We start from the raw sequence: 21,523 nt of genomic DNA, 5'->3' as shown, positions 1-21,523 counted from the left end.
TATATAAAAAAAAACAGCTTAAATTGGCATAAACAGATCCGAAATCTTATCTGTATTGACCAATATGAAAGCAGTAAAAGTTTTTTTCCTATGAAGAACAGGATTGTTTAAGAAATGAAAGTGCTTATTTCCTTCAGTAAGAGATTTTAGGGGCCGTCACTGTGAGCTGAACCCATCTATTGGGAATGCCTGTACAAATAGCGGTTAATGACAAGAAGTTTCTTGCTATTATTGCTGTGACTGTTACATTTTCATGATTTACTTAATATACTCAGTGTGTATCTGCACTATAAAGTATATGGACTCACTCATCTGTGATCTGATGTTTTCTCTCCTTTTTTGCATCCTCTTCATTCGTTCTTCTGCTCTCTCTTCCTCTGCTCTTCTTCTCTCTTTCATCTCCTGTAAAATCTTTCTGTCTATTTCAAAATGGCAGCCGTTGTTTTGTGCCACTGTCTCCTCAATCTTCTCCAGCAGCTCCTTGATCTGAGTGTCGTCACTCCTGTTGCGATTGTTGAGAACATGAAACCTGTTCCCACATTTGTCCAGCAGCCGCTGGAGATCCGGCCCTTCACTCTCAATGTGCTGCTCTATAGATGTGTGTAATAGAGAGTCTCCATGAGTGAACAGCACTATAGTGTGACTCCAGACTCTCTCACTGAGAAGATCCAGATGCTCCTGCAATGCTTTTCTCTCAGTCTCTTTAAATCTAGTGTCCATGCGTATGATCAGTAGTACAGCGTGTGGTCCTGGAGGACACAGAGACACACTGAGCAAAATCTCCTGTTTCAGTAACTCAGGACTCTCCTCTACAGAGAAATTCCACCACCATCCTGGAGCTTCAATGACAGTGATGTGTCTGTCTGCTACTTCTCCATGTCTCTTCACACACTGAGTAGATTTCTTCAAGTCAAACTCCTCTCTGCCCAGGATGGTGTTTCCAGCTGAACTCTTACCAGCTTTTGTATATCCCATCAACACAATCCTGAGCTCTGAGAGATGTTGGGCGTCACCTGCAACAAATACAGAACAAACACACTTCTTAAGGTGGGTGACATCTTAAATCTTCTTAAATAATCTCGATTTGTGAAAAAGGGGTTCCTGAAATTAGGTTCAGCTTATCTGTATGGGTGTCAAACTACACATTAATTAATTAAAAATGACATCTAAGTGTATCTCACATTAATTAAACTCTGAAATCAGAGTTGAACAAAGGTAATCGATGAAGAATAATTATGAAGAAAAGAAAATAGCTTAATTTCAATGATATGCACAGATCCAAAATCTTATCTGTATAGATCAATATAAAAGCAGTAAAAGTGTCTCGCAAAAACTGTGAACATGTTGACATTTCTTCTTTTACACAAATAGCTTCTAATCTTACAAATGTCCATTTCACATGACATATTTTTGCCTTAGTTGGAGCTCCAAATATACTATAGTTCCAACAGCAGTCTAGAAGTTTTTACTTGTAATGTACTTTCAAAGTGTGTTTGACGGGACAAACATGAGGCGTGTCTATAGGTGTAAAGCTGATGTTTAAGATTATATTCAAGACAAGATGTTTGCAGGGGGGGTTATACTGTTTTCTATGGATTAGGTAAAGGGATTTCCGTTATCAAAGGCACATCCTATGAAGAACAGTATTGTTTAAGAAATGAAAGCACTTATTTCCTTCAGTAACAGATTTTAGGGGCCGTCACTGTGAGCTGCCTTGAACCCATTTATTGGGAATGCCTCTACAAATAGCGGTTAATGACAAGAAGTTTCTTGCTATTATAGATGTGACTGTTACATTTTCATGATTTACTTAATATACTCAGTGTGTATCTGCACTATAAAGTATATGGACTCACTCATCTGTGATCTGATGTTTTCTCTCCTTTTTTGCATCCTCTTCATTCGTTCTTCAGCTCTCTCTTCCTCTGCTCTTCTTCTCTCTTTCACCTCCTGTAAAATCTTTCTGTCTATTTCAAAATGGCAGCCGTTGTTTTGTGCCACTGTCTCCTCAATCTTCTCTAGCAGCTCCTTGATCTGAGTGTCGTCACTGCTGTTGCGATTGTTGAGAACATGAAACCTGTTCCCACATTTGTCCAGCAGCCACTGGAGATCCAGCCCTTCACTCTCAATGTGCCGCTCTATAGATGTGTGTAACAGAGAGTCTCCACCAGTGAACAGCACTATAGTGTGACTCCAGACTCTCTCACTGAGAAGATCCAGATGCTCCTGCAATGCTTTTCTCTTATTCTCTTTAAATCTAATGTCCACACGTATGATCAGTAGTACAGCGTGTGGTCCTGGAGGACACAGAGACACACTGAGCAAAATCTCCTGTTTCAGTAACTCAGGACTGAACTCTACAGAGGAAAACCTCCTCCACCATCCTGGAGCTTCAATGACAGTGATGTGTCTGTCTGCTACTTCTCCATGTCTCTTCACACACTGAGCAGATTTCTTCAAGTCAAACTCCTCTCTGCCCAGGATGGTGTTTCCAGCTGAACTCTTACCAGCTTTTCTATATCCAATCAACACAATCCTGAGCTCTGAGAGATGTTGGGCGTCACCTGCAACAAATACAGAACAAACTTACTTCTTAAGGTGGGTGACATCTTAAATATTCTTAAATAGTCTCTCTTTGTGAAAAGGAGTTACTGAAATTAAATTGTCCCTCAGAACCACTGAATAAATCTCTCTCTTGTGCGTGTTCTCACCGGGGAAAGCATTATCAATGCACTGGTGGCGATTAGCACCAGCAAATACATGACTGTATTACATTTACATTCATTTACTAGATGGAAAGAAAGCCAAAAAAGACCATTTGTGACTGCTTATATTTATAAAAGACTTAAAAAATATATATTTAAAAAAAAAGCCTAAATTGGCATAAACAGATCCAAAATCTTATAGATCAATATAAAAGCAGTAAAAGTGTCTCACAAAAACTGTGAACATGTCGACATTTTTTCACTCATAAAAATAGCTTCTAATCTTACAAATGTCCATTTTACATGACATATTTTTGCCTTAGTTGGAGATCCAAATAAACTATAGATCCACCAGCAGTCTAGTAGTTTTTACTTGTAATGGACTTTCAAAGTGTTTGACGGAACAAACATGAGGCGTGTCTATAGGTGTAAAGCTGATGTTTAAGATTATATTCAAGACGAGATGTTTGCAGTTTTCTTTTCTTTTGTATTGTTTTCTATGGATTAGGTAAAGGGATTTCCGTTATCAAAGGCACACATGAAGAACAGGGGTGCGTTTCCCGAAAGCATGGTTGGCCAACTATGGTCGCAAGTTCCGTCGTTGCCAATAGAGTTCAATGGACATTGCGATGAACTTGCGACCATAGTTGGCCAACCATGCTTTCGGGAAACGCACCCCAGGATTGTTTAAGAAATGAAAGTGCTTATTTCCTTCAGTAACAGATTTTAGGGGCCGTCACTGTGAGCTGAACCCATCTATTGGGAATGCCTCTACAAATAGCGGTTAATGACAAGAAGTTTCTTGCTATTATTGCTGTGACTGTTACATTTTCATGATTTACTTAATATACTCAGTGTGTATCTGCACTATAAAGTATATGGACTCACTCATCTGTGATCTGATGTTTTCTCTCCTTTTTTGCATCCTCTTCATTCGTTCTTCTGCTCTCTCTTCCTCTGCTCTTCTTCTCTCTTTCATCTCCTGTAAAATCTTTCTGTCTATTTCAAAATGGCAGCCGTTGTTTTGTGCCACTGTCTCCTCAATCTTCTCCAGCAGCTCCTTGATCTGAGTGTCGTCACTCCTGTTGTGATTGTTGAGAACATGAAACCTGTTCCCACATTTGTCCAGCAGCCGCTGGAGATCCGGCCCTTCACTCTCAATGTGCTGCTCTATAGATGTGTCTAACAGAGAGTCTCCATGAGTGAACAACACTATAGTGTGACTCCAGACTCTCTCACTGAGAAGATCCAGATGCTCCTGCAATGCTTTTCTCTCAGTCTCTTTAAATCTAGTGTCCATGCGTATGATCAGTAGTACAGCGTGTGGTCCTGGAGGACACAGAGACACACTGATCAAAATCTCCTGTTTCAGTAACTCAGGGCTGAACTCTACAGAGAAATTACTCCACCATCCTGGAGCTTCAATGACAGTGATGTGTCTGTCTGCTACTTCTCCATGTCTCTTCACACACTGAGCAGATTTCTTCAAGTCAAACTCCTCTCTGCCCAGGATGGTGTTTCCAGCTGAACTCTTACCAGCTTCTCTATATCCCATCAACACAATCCTGAGCTCTGAGAGATGTTGGGCGTCACCTGCAACAAATACAGAACAAACACACTCAGACTATCCTGTTGTGTGTGCTTTCTGAACAGTTAACAAGAAAACTGCACTAAAAATATGCTAATCATAATAATACAAATTCCTCATGAATGGAGTTACGTTAATCATCATCCATGGACCATGGTTAACTAAATTATGAAGAAATGAGAACTGTTTAATTTTCTCAATCAAGAGAAAACAAAAACAGATTACATAAAACTCAGGGCTAAATTGGCATTTGTTGCAAAAAAAAAAAAAAAAAAAATCAGTAATTATATATCCTTAAAAATATGCAACATGTAAAAAGGCAAACTAAATTAATAAATAAATCCCTCTCTTGCACGCGCACACTCCTGGCACAAGCATATTTGCACAGCCACGCACTTTAAAATGATTGTACACATGACTGTATTCTGCAAATAAACCTAAAAAGCAATCCGTGACAAGCCATATGTATAGGAACCGACTATATGGAGAACAAAGCAAGCCCTAAGTGTCTTTCTGTCATGAACTGCTCCGAGACACGAAGGTTAAGATCCAAACGCAGCTTTTATTTCAGGGGCAATCCAAAGAACACGCAATAGGTCAAACAGGCAGGCAGTCCATAAAAACAAACAAACAAACAAACAAAACAGGCAGGGGTCAGAGGCAAGAGTAATCCAGGGAGCAGGGCAAGAAATCCAAAAAACCAAGAGACATGAAAACAGGGAGAATGCTCAGAAATGCAGTGTGACACAAACAAAACTTTGCAGTGAGTGATAGTGATGTGTCGTTCGCGAACGATCCGTTCATTGCGTGCGTCACATGACAAATGAACCAAAGACTCGGAAGGTAAATTAAATATTTATGTTCCCTGTAAATTATCTTTGGCTGCATTTCTTCATTCAAAATATGATCGAGATTGCGTAGGTGGATGTTTTCGGGGAATTTGGCTGTTAAAAGTATAACATTTAAAGCCACTTAAATTAACGAAATGACTCAAATAAAGATTCGTTGATGAATGAGATCGAACGAGAGAGTCAGTAAAATGATCCGAACTTCCCATCACTAGTGAGTGAATGAGTGAACATGGTATAAATAGGCTGAGACTAATAGGGTAAACAGGGTAAACTCTGTCAGGTCAGCAAAGTCGTTGGCTGTGTTTAAGTCGTTGTTAAAAACCTATTTATTAGAGGTAGCATGGGGGGCAGTCTGAAGTGGCTTGGCCCTTTGTGTGAAAGTGATATAGTATGTAGCTGTCTCCTGTCTTATGTTTACATTCTATTGCTTGTTTGTATGTAATTTTAATTAAGTGTTTTATTCTACTGTCTGTGAAGCACCTTGGGCAACGTCTGTTGTATTATGTGTGCTATATAAAAAAAAAATATATATATATAATAAATAAAAAATAAATAAAAAAAATGAGACACAGGGGAATGCAATCAGTGATGATGAGTACGGGCAGTGAGTACCGGTATGGGAAATGTAGTTTGTGAGGGAGTGATAATAGTCTGGTGTGGAGTGCCCTCTGGTGGAGGGAGCTTCTTGACAGGACACCGTCACCTTACTTCAGGGAAGTATTGTATTGTATTGTGAGTATTCAGGGAATTGCCTCAATATACTGTAGTTATAATTTTTAACAACTGGAAGTTGTTTAAAATTGTCAGTGGTAAAGAAGTCAGATTTAGTAGGTTGTATTCGTATTAAATATTTCCACAACAATTAACAGATGTTTACACGGAAACACTCGAGATAGATCAGCCACCAAACACGGGCTCCCACAACACTGCTAACTCTGAGAGATTAGCACCTGTTGCACAAGCATGCCCTCTAGTGTCACACACCCATATAACCTTACACTTCACTACCATTTCTTTTTCATGTGTTCAAAATTTAATTGGTTATGTGTTTATATCAAATGCTGGAAATGTGTGTGATTGAAGAGGTACATTATATTAGTTAAATTTGAATAATAAGAGTGTGATGTAATACAAACTCATTATCAATGGATTTTAAAAAAAATATTTCTCTGAAATTAATTTACTGTTGATTGCATCAAGTGAGGTCTTCTATACAAGACATGTTCTATATTAGGGCTACACGATTATAACAAAAATCATAATTGCCGATTATTCCCTTGAAATTGTAATTGCGATTATTAATTACGATTATCACAATTTACATTGAATATATATATATATATATATATATATATATATATACACTCACCTAAAGGATTATTAGGAACACCTGTTCAATTTCTCATTAATGAAATTATCTAATCAACCAATCACATGGCAGTTGCTTCAATGCATTTAGGGGTGTGGTCCTGGTCAAGACAATCTCCTGAACTCCAAACTGAATGTCAGAATGGGAAAGAAAGGTGATTTAAGCAATTTTGAGCGTGGCATGGTTGTTGGTGCCAGACGGGCCGGTCTGAGTATTTCACAATCTGCTCAGTTACTGGGATTTTCACGCACAACCATTTCTAGGGTTTACAAAGAATGGTGTGAAAAGGGAAAAACATCCAGTATGCGGCAGTCCTGTGGGCGAAAATGCCTTGTTGATGCTAGAGGTCAGAGGAGAATGGGCCGACTGATTCAAGCTGATAGAAGAGCAACTTCGACTGGAATGACCACTCGTTACAACCGAGGTATGCAGCAAAGCATTTGTGAAGCCACAACACGCACAACCTTGAGGCGGATGGGCTATAACAGCAGAAAAGACCCCACCGGGTACCACTCATCTCCACTACAAATAGGAAAAAGAGGCTACAATTTGCACGAGCTCACCAAAATTGTACAGTTGAAGACTGGAAAAATGTTGCCTGGTCTGATAAGTCTCGATTTCTGTTGAGACATTCAGATGGTAGAGTCAGAATTTGGCATAAAAAGAATGAGAACATGGATACATCATGCCTTGTTACCACTGTGCAGGCTGGTGGTGGTCTTCCTTGCTCATCTTCCTTGCCTAATAACTGAACCAGATCTGTATATTTTAAGTTCTGTGAGGGGACATACTCACACAGACAAACAGAGGGACAACATGGGTCTAATTATAATACCATTAAAACATTAGATCTCTTAGAAATGTAAGGTGCTTCACTAATACAACTATACAAAGTGAGTGCAAAACATTATAATGCTATTTAAAAATGTAAAACTTTACAATTATGTAATTATGTGCCGTGTATGCTGAAGAATGTGTCCGGTCATCCCTGTTACTCTTGTCAGACCTGTTTCTATGACTTCTGTCCTTTTACTGTCATTAATTTAATCAAAAATATACAAATTATATTTGAAATGGCCTTCCAAGTTTTTCCATTGTAATCTTACATATATTGTATCTTTGACAAAGCCCTTCTTTTAATACCTCTCTTGCAAAAATATATATTTTCTTAATTGACATGTGATCACTCTCCAAAATTTGTATGTTCTTTGTCATCTGAATGACAAATATAAGATTGTCAAACCATATCAAATATCAAAACCTGAGGTAGATAAAAAGTCATAAAATAAAAAATGACGGCACAATACAAGTTCTGGTCATTTAAGCTGTCTTCACTTCAAAGATTTTAAAATAAATAAATAAATATAAAAAAAATCGATTACACTTATTTTATATTTTAATTTTTAAAAGTTGAAAAGGCACTGATTTTGTGGAATGACCCAGCTGTATAGACCAATATGAAAGTGAAAACATATGTCTCACAAAAACAGGTTAAACACGTCGAGTTTGATTAAAAGTCATTTTTACTACGAATTAACAAGGAAAAGACGATTAGTTTTTAAAATAATAAATGCTTACTTGTGTCCATTTTCATTCACACTGTCTCAGTCGGAGTTCCAGAGTAAATGTAGGTTTACCAGCACTCTAGTAGTCTAGTGTTTATCTTTCAATGTCTGTTTGACGGGACTGTTTAACAGGTGCTTCACAACAGTGGCGGGTATGGGCGGGTCTACAGGTGTAGCGTTTCAAGTCTCCTGGAAGTTCGTGTTTAAAGAAGTGGTTAGTCGTGTTTACGACGGCAGGGGTGTTCAAATCACTAGATGGCGGTGCACTTTCTCTTAATTAATTACACAAAAATACAGCAAGGGTCTTACTCTAGGCTACTCAACTTCTAGAAAATGAAGAACAAGGAATGTGCATCAGGTGTGTTTTGCTTTTTTATGGTTTTAATTCATTTATGAAGCCACAAACTTTATCGTTATAGGCTATATTATATTGTTATAATATAATGCTATCATAGCCTACTGTATTGTGTGCAGGCAATTAACTTACTAAGCTGAAAATAGAAAAGCATGACAATCACTGCTAAATACGTATTGTGGTATTCCGCCATGTTTCTCGCTGGCACGGATGGGAAATGAGTTAGGAAATGCAGGGCCGTGCACAGGGGGGTGGCCCGGTGGCTAGAGCCACTGCCCCTCTGCCCTCATCGACTGAGGTGCCCCTCTTCCCCACCCCCACCGCTCCGCTCAAAGCATTCTGCTGATTCTGCTAATCAGCTCCAGGTTTTCCCGCTCGCTCTGCAGCATCACTCACAGTATATGTGTCTGCGGCGCTCTCTTGAAACTGAGAGTGAACACGACAGTTCACGAAAGCTGTCGCATTAACAGGTAGGCTATGCAAGACAGTGGTTGAATCTGAGAAATTTGTATTTTTTATTTATTTATTTATTTATTTTTTATGTCGGTAATGTTTTGCTCTTGGTCTTCTACTAGTGCTAACAACTTGTACAACATATCCACTTTCTTAGAATTGGCTGCTTGTCTAATCAAATTATTGTACTCTCTATCAGTTCTAATACAAATAACTACATAACTACAATAACTACTTTGTAAACTGGCTGACAGTAAAGGATTCTGAATATGCGAGAGTTTGATAACATCAAAAGATAGACATTAAAGGCATACTTCACCTCTGGAAAAATGAATGTGTATTTAAAATAGGTCATTTATGTAGAAGAAATGTGAAATTATTTTTGAATTTGGAGCTTTCTAGACTGAGAAAAGCCAGAAAAAATTTTTTTGGCTCATGTGGATGAAAGACAACAATTCCCAGAATGCACTTGCTTTGCTGCCCTAGGAGGCCACTCCCAAGCAACGCCTACCGGTAAGAGAGCGCAGTTGAAAACAACAAGGCTAGGCTACTAGTGAGTCTCCGTGACGAGTTTGCCCGGGATTTCGAGATCGCACAAAATGTCCGGGATTCAGCTTTTGTGTTCTACAGTCGCCATTCATCATGTTTACTGTGGCAAGCAGGACGAGGCTGAGGGCCGCGAGAGAACAGGAGAACAGGCCGCGGGAGCTGGTGGCGTTACTGATGAGCAACACCTGTGAGACGCACCGGTCTCGTATCTCTCACGGAGGAGAGGGAATTTTCTTAGCAATGTTAAAACGCACATCAACTGATCACTTGTTTAGCGTTCATGTAAACACTACATTCAGATTCACCAATCGGAATGAATTCAGTTAGATTGAAACAAAAGGTGTGCATGTAAACAATGAAGATAAGAGAGATAAGTAGAATTGAGACTAATATAATGACAAAATGTGAAGGTAACTATACAGAAACAAATGTTGAACATGAAAACATGTCATTCGCTGTTCTTGTCTTGTATAGGCCTCCAACATCAAATAATGTATTTTTTGATCACCTATCTGACATTCGTAAAAAATGTGATGCAAAAGAAATACTTCTTATGGGGGATTTTAATATAAATTGGATCGATTAAAAATGGTAGAAAAAAACTAAAGGAGATGACTCAAATTTAATTTTACACAAAAAAAAAAAACGAAAAAGCAACTCGGATTACGAAGACATCTCAAAGCTTATTGATCTAGGCTGAGTTTCCCGATAACGTTGTCTCTGCCTGGCTCACACTACAGGAGTTTTAGGCCGATTTATGCCCGATTTCCCCCTCCCGAGAATCGGAGAAAAAATCTTGTCGAGGGCCTTGATCGGTTCCGATGATCTGCTCTCACACAAATCGGGCTCGCCCCGATCATATCAAACATGTTTGATATTTAAGATTTTAAATCGGGATGAGCAAGTCTGTGATTACATCAGTGCTGTCAAAATAGCCAAGAAACAAGTAGGGCTGTCGTGCTGAAGAAATTTCCCTTGAGATAATTTTGAGTGACTCAACTCGATATGCGTTTTTATCTCCATTTATTTATTGCTAAATAAATAAGTGTTACGCTGTGGTCAGCAGGCACAAAGACGAGTATGTTCAGTAATGAAACCGAAACTAAAAAGCGCGTTAAAACGAAGACACAACACGTCAAAAGGGTCGTGGGTCCACATAATATAATAAACACAACATAAACCTGACAATGAGCTTGTTAGACCATTGTTATATAACAGTTAATTCCTTGAATCTCACTTTAAGCGAGGCTTTCTGCTGATATTTCACCAGTATTGACATTGAAAGTCTCTGCGCATTAGAGACTGTCACTCAGTCATTAAACTGTTCATTCAACGGAAATGTAAAAATGCAGATGCATTCACAGATAGGTGCTAGATGTAATGAAACAAGCTGTTAATTATTTTAATATTTAATTTAAACTTTGAGCTCCACTTTACAAGAGTCAGCTGAGCAGGACAACGCTGAAGATGACGCGTCACTCCATGATCAACGCCGGCATTGATTTATTGTATTGACCAGCGCTGACGCCATTCATGAGACATATTTAAAAGGATGATTTTTGAAAGATTTCGCTTTCCTTGGTCAGGGCTACCTTTTCACCAATATGACTTGATATGAAGGCACACCCGTCGTTATGGGCGGCCAGGGGGCTGGGCACGCCCCCAAAAATGCTTGTGTTTTTTGTGCTATTTGTTAAAATATTATAATGTTATTTTTTTTCCATTTAGGCTATGTTGATTATGAAAGGTGAACAGCACCAGTAAGATATGATGTGCAATGTATCGGGAGACATAGAGTGGATCAGACATGATTTTGACCACTTCATTATTTTTGTTTTGTAGAAAGCCTTTCTTTAAAGTGAATTTCGTTTTGTATAAATTGTTTCTTAATTTATATAATTTTTTTATCAACCAATTGCCTGGATTTAATAAATAGGAAGCAAATATAGCAGACAATAATCATGCAACATGACATGGAGGCGCCTGCGCTGTCACTTGCATTGCTCGTGAACTGGAGCGCATCTCATCATAAATTAACCGAAACTCAGTGTATGCCTCACAGACATGAGAAATACATCGAATCTTGAAATGTCTTTAAACGAAACAATTCAAAACGAAAAGAAATAGGCTACTCTCTGATTTATGTAATCCATGTGCATTTCTCTCTATAGGCGCGTTTACTACGAGATGGCGATCGTCAACTTCATCTTTGCAGCCGACAGAAAACACTAGTTTATTAATAAAATCAATGCACGCCCCACTACAAATGCACATCTAGCTTGTTGCACGCATACATATTATGTCGAAATAACGAGATATTATGTTGAAATAACATTATTAGCCTAATAATAATAAATCTTTAATCAATATTTGATTGAATGCTGAATGTTGTGCTTGGTCAATTTAATAAAATGAATACTTTAATTGTGACAATTAAAATAATTGAATATTAAATATTAAGTGGCCAATTTTTGTAATAGTATTTATATAGGCTATTTATCTAGCACCCCCTCAGCACCTGCATTAAAAAAATACCTGGCACCGCCCCTGGTTATAACGGCCCACGTATTAAAAAAATGGTCGGGTTTAAATCGGGCTCAGGCTCATAATTACAGTTATGTTAATGTGTTGTGTTGTGTCGGCCGGGCCGGGCTCGGACACAAAGTGCATGGGCTCGGGTAGGGTCGGGCTTGATTTTTTGGGCCCGATCTAAGCTCTTAACTCAAAGTACCGGTAGGTTCAAAGTCTCTGTGCGTGTGTATGTGGGTGCGTGTGTGTGTGTCTCATGGGAATGCATATCCCATATGTTTCCATGCTTTTCCACTTCAGATCTGCTGCGTGAGATCACGTGCGGCGCTTCCTCTGGCACGATAATCTTAATAACATTTTGTAGTGTGTGGTGCACCGCGATTTTCAAACCTTGTAGTGTGAGCATGTTTAAGATTTGAGGGAATAAAATCTGCAAAGATTCTCCTTAAGTGTGTGCTGCAACCAGATTTCAAAATCGGTTAGGATTTGAAAACTCCTGTAGTGTGAGCCAGGCGCTACGAAGACTCTTAAGGTATAACTTAACTGAAGGTATACCATTTCTAGGCGTGTTCCCCGAACTATGCCTTATGCTGGGTACACACCAAAAGATTTTTTACATCTTATAAGATTTTCAAAATGTGACAGACCACAAACATGAGGACAAAAAATCCTAGATTTAAGCGTTTTGCTCCTATAGTGTGTGGTATGCCATGATGTGACAAAGACAGCACACCACACACAAACAGATTTTCAACCAGAGTCTCGACTATGAACACAGGAAATCTCGCAAAATATCGTGAGACTTCAGAATAAGCATGACGGACGATATGCAGGAAGAAATTGCGATAGTGTTTGGAATGATTTTCACAGAAAATTCACGTGAAAAAACCATTGTACCTACCATTATAACCTTTTATACAGAAATATATTCATTCTTTATTGTCTTTATTTATTCTTTATTGGATTTATTGTCTCTTTAGAAAAAGTTATTTAATCCCTCTAGTCTATAGAACCTCACTGAACCCTTAACACTCAGCTTTTTTTTTATTATCTTTTTTTTATTGATTTTAAGAATTATACAATTACAGTCAGGGGGGTACAAAGAGTAAAGCTGATAAACAAACATAAATAGACATACATAAACAGTGACAAACTTAAAAGTTAAACAAAAATTTGAAAATGTTTACAGATTGAAACGCACTTTGCAGCTTTCTTATTTTTCAAACCCAATATTGTGTTTAGGTATTGTAAAATTTCTGCTCTTAAAATGAAAAACAAAGGCTTGTTTCCTCGAAATTTACACTTATGAATACTAAATCTTAACATTAAACTTCCTGCAAGTGTGTGTGTGTGTGTGTGTGTGTGTGTGAGAATGACCGTGTCTTCCATCATCTCGCTTTCTGATTGGATATTGTTTCGTTTCACGTGATAATCTCCAGAGCGTGCACGTGTTTGTCCTCGGAGTTCCCCCCACACATCAGGATTTCTGATCGTAAATATTAAACATGTTTAATATTTACGATTCGCGATCGGAGCGGCTCCGACGTTCTTCCGAGCAGGTTTGGACACTCTTAACACACCTCACACCAAGGGAAAATCTGATAAAATAATCTGTTAAACCATCAAGATAATCGGGACATAGCAAGGATTGTCGGAAGGGGAGAAATCGGCCCAAAATCAGCCCGATTATCTTTTGGTGTGTACCCAGCATTAGGAAGCCGCTTAAGATAAACCTTCTTACGTGCGACGTTACCCGGTGCTGTCCGTGGCGATGGAGCTGAATTGGTTGATATCGATGGCTCGAGAATCAATTATTCTCTCGTGCAGGGGCTGTTTATGTGAGAAAGCGGTGTTCTTTATAAAATAAGCACTTCATAAATAGTTGAAATTGCATTTATTAGAACTCATGGGATATTATAAAAAATAACCCAAACTATAATAGCCTATAATAGCCTTGCCTACATATTTTAAAATTGTATCATATATTGCTGCCATAATAACCATTTCAGTTATTTATGTGCTTTCTTCTCTTTCCTATTTTTGTTCGCTGAGGTGGAGCTGTGATGAAATATTGTTCTTGTAAATACTTTCCAGCATTTCAGTAATAAAAGTGTACGTCATGTACGGTGCTCGGCAGTGATCAAAAAGGATTTAAACAGTGGATTTTGAATCTCTTCTTGTAAACTCGGAGATGTGGATTCAGGCGGCAATTAAATCACCACACGACCTGTTTGTCAAAAAACAGTTGGTACTAATTTGGCCAGGGATTTTTACGCGGGTTGGGTGAGAAAAAACACTGATATTATCGCTTCTAAATCCGTATCTAAAGAGTTTTAGAGCATGTCTGAGGATAACCAGCTACGGCTGAACTCATAGGCATACAACATATTATTTCGAGTGAAAAAACGACGAGAAAATCCCCAAAAAGTCAAAGGTACAAGACTGTGTACATATTTTCATTTCCGAGCGAAGGAACTACTCATCCCATAAACCACCGCGCCTCACTGAAGTCAACTGAAGCCACAACCGCGAAAGAGCCTTTAGAGCGACTTTCAAATCTTACAACAGCCACGCGAACTTTTTCTTGTGCAGTTTATAGCAGTTCTTTCAGTAGTAATCGTGTAAATAATAGTGTTTTTTATAGGTATTGTGTATTGAATTTTATATTTATCATCGTGTATTTTATCGTGTATTTTATATTGTGTGCGTGTGTGAAAAGCGGTTAACGATAACGTTAGCAACATGGTGCAGTGCTTTGTACCTGACTGCAATCACCGCTTAGTGGTTAACACGGCGTTTTTTTTTTTTATGATCTTCAGTCTTCACGGACTTTCGCGGGGTTTAACCAGACAGTTACACGAGCTCCACCAATCAGATGCATCACTGTGGGATTGTGGGATTGTTCAGGATTGTGGGTAATGAAGTACTTCTCCAAGACATCGTGAATAAAAGGCATTTATCCCAAAACAAGGTTAGTGCCCCATGAACTTTTGGCGGTTATATGAGCATATACAATCGCTTAGTACAGCCGTAGCTGGTTTTAAGTCTACCATGTATGGTTACGTTTTTAAGGCTTATATCCCAACTGTCAATGGAGAAATTGTATTGAATTTTTACTTCCGGCACCGGCTGTGGGCGGGACTGTGATGCTCTATTGGATGCATGTTATTTTATCCAATCTGATTGGTTCTCGCCACCTGCCATTCAACTCAACGCACTTTGCCACTACTGCGAGTGCGCGGGCGACACCGTCACACAGATTGCGGCAAAACCTTGCTAGGCTGATCATATTCGTAGAGAGAATGGCAGAAGTTAAACCAAATTTTGTCATTGATTTACAAAAAAAACCTTTCACAAGGCGTTCGCTGGAAGAAAAAAAAAGGATAAAGGATCTTGGACCGGACCAATTCGATTTACAGATCCAGCAGCAGGCCAGTGACAGAGGACGAAGCTACACATGGAGATTCACCCGCGCTTGTTATGAGAAACGGAGGTGGCTGGCTGGATGTGATGTTAGCAATGCCCTTTTTTGCTTTCCTGTCTTTTATTTCAAAGTGTCGGCACTGAAGTTTTGTGGACAACAACGGGGGTAAGAGACCTCAAACATCTAACTGAAAAATGCAAACGTCATGACAGTAACCGTAGCCATCTTGATAATAGCATGAAACTAACGTTTTTGGGCAGAGTTAGCATTGCTGAACAACTTGATGAAGGTTAGAGGATTGGCATTAGAAGGCACAACGAAGAGGTTACAAAAAATCGACACATACTGTCCAGGATAATAGACTGTGTGAAATTTTGTGGAGCCTTTGAGTTGGCTTTACGTGGCCATGATGAGAGTGAGAGCTCAGATAACCCTGGGATATTTTGCGGGTTGGTGGATTTTGTTGCCTCTCTTGATGGAGCATTGAAAGAGCACCTTGACAGTGCTACTGTATTTAAGGGAACATCAAAAACTATACAGAACGAGCTACTGGACTGTATGTTGTCTGTTACAAGAGAAGAAATAATCAAAGAAGTCCAGACAAGTGATTTTTTATCAATCCAGGCAGATGAAACAACAGATATTGCCACACAGTCCCAACTTGTGCTTGTGCTCCGCTACATCGACGACAAAAATAACGTGCAGGAAAGATTTTTTGAGTTCATCCCTCTGCAGTCTGTTACAGCTGAGTCCATTGCTACTGCACTAAAAGAGCGTCTTGCTTCTATTCTTCCTGAGGATCAGAAAAGTAAGCTCATCTGCCAGGCATATGATGGGGCCAGCGTGATGAGGGGTGCCACTGCAGGTGTTCAGAGGAAAATACAAGACGTGTACTCAAATGCCCACTACATCCACTGCTACGCACATCAGCTCAACCTGATAATGCAACAGGCCACCTCTCACATATCAAAGGCGAGAATCTTTTTTTCTAACATTGGTGGATTTGCCAGCTTTTTTTCCAAGTCACCCAAGCGGACATGTTTCCTGGATAAAGTGGTTGCCCACAGACTGCCAAGATCCAGCAACGTCAGATGGAACTTTCATAGCCGTGCCATCAATACTGTTTTTGAGCACAGAGAGGATCCCATTCACTGTTTTGAGAGCATACAAGACTCAGGTGACTTTGACCCCAATACTGTCAGAGAAGCAGGAGCCCTGGCCATGCTACTGGAGGATCAGGATTTTAAGTTCTTCCTGGAACTTTATCACCACATCATGCCACATGTAGACTTCCTCTATGCCAAGCTCCAGAAGAAGAACATTGATTCGGTCCATATCAAAGTGAGCATCCAACAGTTCCAACAGGAAATACAAAAGATCAGGTAACTGTATTCCTGTAACATGATAATTATTTGCTTTCTCTTTCATTATTAACTCTCTTTCTCTTTTGCCAATATTATAATAAATTATCTTTGTCCTTTGCTCACCAATGGAATGGAGAGAGTGTCTGCAAAGCAGTGGTCCTCGGCCAACAAAGAGGCACCGGGCGCTGAGTCCAGAAGACCGTGAAAGGATTGGAGCAGAGGTGAGTTTGTTATAGAAATCATTCAAAATACCTTTTTACATTATTGTTGTGCTGCAGAGATGTCCTGCCCACATATCATTTTCTACAGACTCAAGAAAACATTTTTTGTTTGGTATAAATCCTTACAAAAATCATAATTTTAATTTTATACAACAGCATCCCAAAAATAATAAATTGGCAACATAAAAATAAATGATCAAATGAAATATGAAGCCACCAAAAACTTGTATGGGACAAAAACTCAAATGGTTCTATTTTTCTTCTGGAAGTCATTGCAACAGTGACAATTAGTGGCCTACTCCAGGCCTTACATTTACATATATATTTTTTTAATTATCTCTATAGGTCTGTGACACCATCCTGGGACACACTAGGGAGTGTTTCTCCTTCACAGACCACCTTGTCTGTGCCACCTTGTTGCAGGGGGACAGGTTTGATGAATACAAGGATACCTTTCCTGAAGATGCATTGAGCAGCACCATGATAGCGTACCCAATGCTCAGTGGAAGCAAGCTGAAGACAGAGCTCAGTCTCATCTACAGCAAGGAAGAGTTCAAAGCCTGCCGTGGTGCTGTGGACCTATTCCAGCTATTTATGTAGAATAACCTCGAAGAAGTCTTTTCCGAAACTGTGATTCTCCTAAAGGTTCTCATCACCACACCCATGACCACGGCTGAAGCTGAGAGGTGCTTTTCAACCTTGAAAAGAATAAAAACTTTTCTCAGAAACACCATGACCCAGGAGAGGCTGAATGCACTGGCATTGCTGTCCATGGAAAAGAGACTTGTCACTGAGATGACTGATTTTAATCAGAGAGTCATTGAGAAATTTGCTGGCCAGAAAGAAAGGGGAGCAAAATTTATGTTCAAGTAGTCAACATGCTTTTTGGTACTGCTTTGTATTTATTTGAGTTTAAAGGGTTAGTTCACCCAAGAATGAAAATTCTGTGAGTAATTACTCACCCTCATGTTGTTCCAACCCCGTAAGACCTTTGTTCATCTTCGTAACACAAATTAAGATATTTTTGATTAAATCTGAGAGCTGGATCACTCCTCCATAGGCTTCTAAGGCATTATAACTTGCTGGCCCAGAAAATGCATTAAAGAGATCGTTAATATAGTCCAAGTGACCACAGTGGCTCAATCTTAAGTTTATAAAGCGACGAGAATACTTTTTGTGCGCAAAAAACCCCCCCAAAAACGACTTTATTCAACTATTCATTTCCTTCTCTGTGGGCCTCGAGTGAGTTCACGTAGTGTAATAGCTTAGCGCTTCTGTGTTGTACGTCACACGCATCACACACATGACCAGCGTCGGCCAATAGTGAGCCTACGTGTGACGTACAACACAGAAGCGCTGTTACACTACGTGAACTCACTTGAGGTCCACAGAGAAGGAAATGAATAGTTAAATAAAGTCGTTATTTTTGTTTACTTTTTGCGCACAAAAAGTATTCTCATCGCTTGATAAACATATGGTTGAGCCACTGGAGTCACTTGGACTATATTAACGATGTCTTTACTAACTTTCTGGGCTGGCAAGTTTCAGTCCCTTAGAAGCCTATGGAGGAGTGAGACAGCTCTCAGATTTCATAAAAAATATCTTAATTTGTGTTCCGAAGATGAACGAAAGTTTTACGGGGTTGGAACAACATGAGGGTGAGTAAATACTGACCGAATTTTCATTTTTGGGTGAACTAACCCTTTAACTCTCTGGTTATCTTCGGGGTCTTTTTAACCCGCAAATGACTTTTGCTCAAATTTAAAAAAAATGTTCTCTTTGTCCAAATGGTATGAAACTTTCTACGGCTCTCAACACTTTCTAGATCTACAAAAAACACTAGTTGTCTTCGGGGTCCCTGGAGACTCCGCAATGTAAATATACAAAATTCATCATCAAAATCAGAAACAACGCAGAACACATAGAAATAAAGTGGCACACTTCCAACAATGCAAAAAACATCCACAATGCAAAATTATCATACACACACACACACACACAGAAATACATTTGTAAGACTATTAAAACTGCTCTCTAATAATAATTTGTCACATAAAATAGTCCAAAATGTGGAACCACCACAAAAATAAATTTGGTGACACTGACACATCGACAATGTGAACACACACATACACAGAGAGAGAGAAAGAGACAAAAGTTACTTCTTTATTTGCTTAATTGTTATGCTGTTCATTGCATTTTGATGTTCATGTCATGTATTTGTACTCAATATACAATATAACTGTACATATCTGTTCTGTTACAGTTAGTAACTGAAGTGTAGATCACATTTGTACAATTATATGAAAAAAGATTTAAATAAATGATACATTTTTAAAATTAAACTTTTTCAGGTTTGATTCTAATAATGTAACATAGAAAAAACTAAATTTCAGTACAAAAAGTCATTTCTATAGTTAGAATTGTGATTTCATAATATTTAGATATGAATCCACTGGAAAAACTTGTGAAAAGATATCTTTCAGTCAAATAGCATATAGTGGAGCTCTATAGCTATCTAGTAGCTAAAATGATCATTTTTTACTTTTAAAACTACATTTTACAAAATATGGGCAAAAATTTTACACTAAACCATGTACAATTATCCATGTTATCCCCATGAATGAAAGTTAGAAATATGGGTCTTTTATAAAGTGAATTTTACACAAAATGCTGTTTTTGGTAAAACACCCCATAAATATATCAATACATGATAAATATATCATGCCAATTTCATAATCAATTCAAAGATAATTGATACAAAACATCAAATGCTCTGGAATAAAGAGAAAAGATGCAACCCAACATTGAGAAATACATGAGGCTGAGAGCACTCCCTCTCAGCCTCACGGGCTAATCTGAAATACAGAAAGGCCCCGAACCACTGGCTGCATTTCATTATATAGACAAACCTCTTTCACATGGAAAGATGTACTTACAAAAGAAATTTGCATTCAGAGGTTACACCTTTTGGGGGTGTGTGACCATTTGCCAGGAGATCACCTTTCTTTGTATGTCAGTAATCTTTAAACTCTTAAAAACCTGATTACCTTTTGTTTTACTTATTTAGAAATGAAACATTTTGTACCAGACATTTTAAATGATACCAAACATGAAAAATACTTGTTTTGGAAGAGGGGGAGTGGGGAAGAGGGGGAGAGATGTGTTCTGAGGTGAGACTTTGCCTCTCACATGGTGAGTTCAAATGGTAATTTCCAGAGAGTCCTTTGTCCTCTCAGGGTCTGATCGCTCTTCTGGTATAACTAATACTCTTCGTCCCTGGTATAACTGATAGCGTATGACAAACATAAAACAGGACAAACTAACAAAAACAGTGTAACAACTGGAGAGCTCAACATCGAGGCAGCCATCCGCGGCGCCATCTTGGAAAAAAAAAAAGAGCGATCAGACAAGTAACAGGTATAAATAAAAAAATAAAAAATTATATAAAAGTATAACATCGTTATACCTATGTTACTTGTCTGATCGCTCTTTTTTTTTCCAAGATGGCGCCGCGGATGGCTGCCTCGGTGTTGAGCTCTCCAGTTGTTACACTGTTTTTGTTAGTTTGTCCTGTTTTATGTTTGTCATACGCTATCAGTTATACCAGGGACGAACTGCTGAACATTCGGCAGTGCACACCAACTGATCACCAACCAGTTTTTGATTCTTCTGGCGTTTTGCGGAACATTGTCGTCGGTTGTGCCGCTGCACTGTGGAAACAGTATAAGACGCGCAGGCGTGGGAAGCGAGCCGGCATACTCGTTAAGCTCAGGCAGTGCGGATTCAGAACGGCGCTGCTTAGCATCCCTCTGGCGAATGTCCGCTCTCTCCCTAACAAAATGGACGAACTACTTCTGCTCTCACGCAAAAACAAGGACTTTACCAACTCTGCTGCTCTGTGTTTCACGGAAACCTGGCTGAACGAAGCCATTCCGGACAGCGCGTTACATCTACAGGACTTTCAGCTGTTTAGAGCGGATCGCGATATGGAGTCAACGGGGAAAACGCGCGGTGGTGGGACATGCTTTTACATCAACAGAGGGTGGTGTACTGATGTAACTGTGTTAAGGAAGATGTGCTGTCCTGATGTGGAAGTGCTTTTCATTAACTGTAAGCCGTTCTACTCGCCGCGGGAGTTTTCCTCGCTCGTTCTCATCAGTGTTTACATTCCACCGCAAGCACACGTGAGTACGGCGCTGCAACAGCTGGCTGATCTGATCACAGAAACAGAACAACAACACCCGGACTCTGTTCTTATCATTCTCGGAGACTTTAATCAGGCAAAACTCACACGTGAGCTGCCTAAATTCAAACAGCACATTACATGCCCCACCAGAGACAATAATATTTTGGACCATTGCTACACCACAACAAAGGATGCATATCGCTCCGTCGCCAGAGCAGCTCTAGGACTTTCCGATCACTGCCTGGTTCATCTTCTACCAACTTACAGGCAAAAACTTAAAACTGCTAAGCCAGTAATAAGGACTGTAAAGAGATGGACCAACGACACAGAGCAGGTCTTACAAGCCTGTTTTGAATGCACT

The 21,523-nt window shown here is 39.2% G+C and overlaps 1 protein-coding gene across 1 annotated transcript in view; it reads right to left on the bottom strand.

Annotated features, from left to right (window-relative positions):
• Positions 1-21,523, bottom strand: part of LOC311291445 (uncharacterized protein) — a gene marked incomplete at its 3' end in the record, with an annotated part of 217,044 nt that overhangs the window by 169,753 nt on the left and 25,768 nt on the right. The window contains exons 5-7 of the mRNA XM_084410480.1: positions 3,594-4,298; positions 1,857-2,564; positions 309-1,013 (exon numbers count right to left, since the gene is read on the bottom strand). Coding sequence (XP_084266606.1) covers positions 309-1,013; positions 1,857-2,564; positions 3,594-4,298 — 2,118 coding nt within the window. The remainder of the gene's footprint in view (positions 1-308; positions 1,014-1,856; positions 2,565-3,593; positions 4,299-21,523) is intronic.

The sequence above is a fragment of the Rutilus rutilus genome (assembly GCF_951802725.1).
Source record: "Rutilus rutilus genome assembly, chromosome: 6".
In the NCBI taxonomy this organism is placed as follows: Eukaryota; Metazoa; Chordata; class Actinopteri; order Cypriniformes; family Leuciscidae; genus Rutilus; species Rutilus rutilus.
Note: the sequence above shows the minus strand (reverse complement) of the source record. Positions and strands in the feature narration are given on the sequence as shown.